The sequence below is a fragment of the Gavialis gangeticus genome, unplaced genomic scaffold (assembly GCF_001723915.1).
Source record: "Gavialis gangeticus isolate Ggan-Ray unplaced genomic scaffold, GavGan_comp1, whole genome shotgun sequence".
NCBI classification, from domain to species: Eukaryota; Metazoa; Chordata; order Crocodylia; family Gavialidae; genus Gavialis; species Gavialis gangeticus.
Window position 1 is genome coordinate 25369959 of NW_017728997.1, and position 2979 is coordinate 25372937.

General features: G+C 46.3%; 1 protein-coding gene across 4 annotated transcripts in view; it reads right to left on the reverse strand.

Annotated features, from left to right (window-relative positions):
• The window catches only part of FLNB (filamin B), a 137174-nt gene that overhangs the window by 28143 nt on the left and 106052 nt on the right, over positions 1-2979 (reverse strand). For all 4 annotated transcript variants that reach the window (XM_019504971.1, XM_019504970.1, XM_019504969.1 and 1 more), the window contains 3 exons: positions 2750-2908; positions 2088-2291; positions 1241-1393 (listed from right to left, as the gene is read on the reverse strand). In XM_019504971.1, the coding sequence (XP_019360516.1) occupies positions 1241-1393; positions 2088-2291; positions 2750-2908 (516 nt within the window). The remainder of the gene's footprint in view (positions 1-1240; positions 1394-2087; positions 2292-2749; positions 2909-2979) is intronic.

Below are 2979 nucleotides of genomic sequence, written 5' to 3' on the forward strand. Positions count from 1 at the left end.
TGTTGGTTGCCCCTAAGCATAACCTCCCCTGCTGGCCCCTCGTGGACATGCGCCAGGATAATTCTGTCAAACAACTTACCCAGGATCAAGGTAAGACTAACTGGCTTATAGTTTCCCGGGTCCTCCTTCCTCCCTTTTTTGAAGATGGGAACAACATTGGCCCCCCTCCAGTCCTCAGGCACCTCGCCAGAGCACCACAAGTGCTCGTAAAGCCCTGCCAGGGGTCCCTCAATTCCCTCAGCGCTCTGGGGTGGAGATCATCCAGACCAGCCGATTTAAATACATCCAGTCCCTCCAGAAGTTCCTTGACTAGATCCTCCCTGACCCTTGGCCAAGGCGCACCTCCCCTGGGGACTGAGGGGGGGCCCAGTGGGAGGGCTGATTCAGTTCCTGCTCAGGAAAATGGAGGCAAAGAAGTCGTTAAATAGGTTAGCTTTGCCGTCTGGTGTGACAACCAAATTTCCTAGTGTGTCTTGCACGGGCCCCACATTACCCGGTACCTTCTTTTTGCCCCCTATATTTAAAAAAAGGACTTCTTGTTGTCCTTGATCCAGGAAGCTAGTCCCAGTCCCATCTCTGCCTTGGCCTTCCTGACTGCCCCCCTGCATCCCTGAGCAACCACAGTACAGTCCTCCCTGGTGATGGCCCCTCCCTTCCATTGGGTGTATGCCTCCCTTTTAGCTAGAAAACATTCCTGGATGCTTTTGGTGAGCCATGGGGGCTTTTGTGCCCTCTTGCTCCCTTTGATCCATGTTGGGATTACCTCCCTTTAGGCTTGGAGGATCGTCTCCTTAAGGAGCAACCACTCTTCTTGGACACCTGGCTCCCCTCCCCTCCGGGACCTCAATGCTTCCCTGACTATTCTCCTTAGGTCATTGAAGTCCACCCTCCTGAAATCTAGGGCTGCTGCCTTGCTGCAGGCCTTTGCCAGCTTGTGCTGGATGATGAATTCCAGCAGGTGACGATCACTGTTGCCCAGGTGGTTGAGCACCCGCAGCCCCCTCACCGGGTCGTAGCCCGTGGCCAGCACTAGGTCCAACAAGGTGTCTCCCCTGGTGGTTCTATGCACCTCCTGGGTTAGATGGAGGTCCTGATTATCATCACTGCGACACTAAATGTTGCAATGGATTAGTCACTGTAACCAGAGATGCAGAGCACTTTTTCCCTTCAAGGTATTACTTCATAATGCCATCTCATAGCTTAGGGAAAGTATGTGACAGGCTCTGTCGCATTCTCTTACCTGGAATGTGCTCATCTGCAAATTTAGTAGATACTATGTACACACCAGGTACAGTTGGAAAATATGACACTTTGCAGGTTCCATCTTCAAGATCTTCTGTTTGAATATCTACCTTGCTAGGTCCTTCAACTGCCAGTGAGATTCCACCATAACCTGCAATGTATTAGTTAGCTTAGTCCCAAGTATGTTCCAACTGAGTTTGGAACAAAGCTTCACAGTGAAACAAAATTAAAACATTCAAAACCTTGGAAGCTGATTTTCATAGCAACTGATGCAGCATTTCAGCACAGGATGTAATAGTCACAAACCTTTAAGGATGGTTCTAGACACGTGTGACCCAGACACATATGACCCTACCATGATTACTCTAAGAATGAAAAGATAAATAAACATTAAAATGCCATGATATTGAGTGGAAGTAGTTTCAGATGTATTTGGATCTTTGGAAGTAACTAGCAGTTTATGGAAAAACAGAAAAGGTCTCAACTTTTAGAGAAGTTAGTTTTAAAGCTGGCTTCTAGTATATTAGAATGCAGTCTCTTCATACAAAAGGTAAATTTTAAAATTAATGGTACTAAGTATTCAAGCATGCGAGAACCAACACCTAATTCACATTTTGCAGTTAAACAACTCAGCGTTTGTTGATTTAGGACAAGAGTCCCAGTGTTCCTGAGGAGGGTAGAAGGGACGCACCAGAATGCTTTTGGTCTAGCTAATCCCAATTATTGCATAAGAACTGTGGGAAATGGAGACCTGAGATACGGCATTGACCAAAACAGTTCATTTTCCTTCTCAGGAAAATGTTCTGAAGCACTGTTACAAAACAGATCCTCCACATGGTACTAACCTGCATCCCTTGTATCTACAATGAAGTCACACATCTCAAACGTGCGCCCTTCTGTCAAGCCACGTCCCGAAACTCTTGCTCTACTGGCATCTCCTATCTCAGACTGGACCACCATGATTGTCACAGGGCTGTTTGGCACATGGCTACCATTCTTCTTAATGCTGACAAGGTGTTCTCCTACTTCCCGTGGAATGAATGAGATACCTGTGGGACAGCATGAGAGTTCAAATAAGGCAAGCTGATTAATTGTCTTAAAGTGTCACTATTGATTAAAAGAGTTACCTGACAGATCAAGCAGCCTTGTAATTGGAATGCAAATTAGCCTTTATTCTTAAGGACTCTTAGTCACAAGGCCAATGGGGAGGATTCCATGCATCCAAGAGGATGGATTCACTGGCGGTAGCACCATCCCAATGGTAGTACTTGTGCTTCAACCGCAGCTTAGCACACCATGTAAATAGTGAGCCAGGAGGCCAGCCTCCCTGGCCATTCTGTCCCTGGCTGCTGCAGCAGCCAAACAAATGGCAACTGACATTTGAGACCTGCATATTTGGTAGGGTGATAAGTCAGCAGTAACTGGAAAAAGCTATTATTTTGCATGGTATGGGGGAGTAGGTAGGGGGGTGGAAAATCCATGTGAAGTGCACAGAGTGCAACATTACCAATGTGGTTATTGGGTAGCCTTTTCAGAAGGCAAGGCTCATCACGACCGGATGGAGCTTTAATACTAGCTGTTAAGAGACTCAGATCTGTCTCATTAATGTCCAGCAAGAAGTCAGCAGCAGAACCAAGCTTAACTTGTGACCGTCTTCTGTTGTCATCTATGGAAAGAACAGAAAATTCCTGTGAGCATGCTGTATTGCTAGATTTAAAAAAAAAAAAAAAAAAAAAA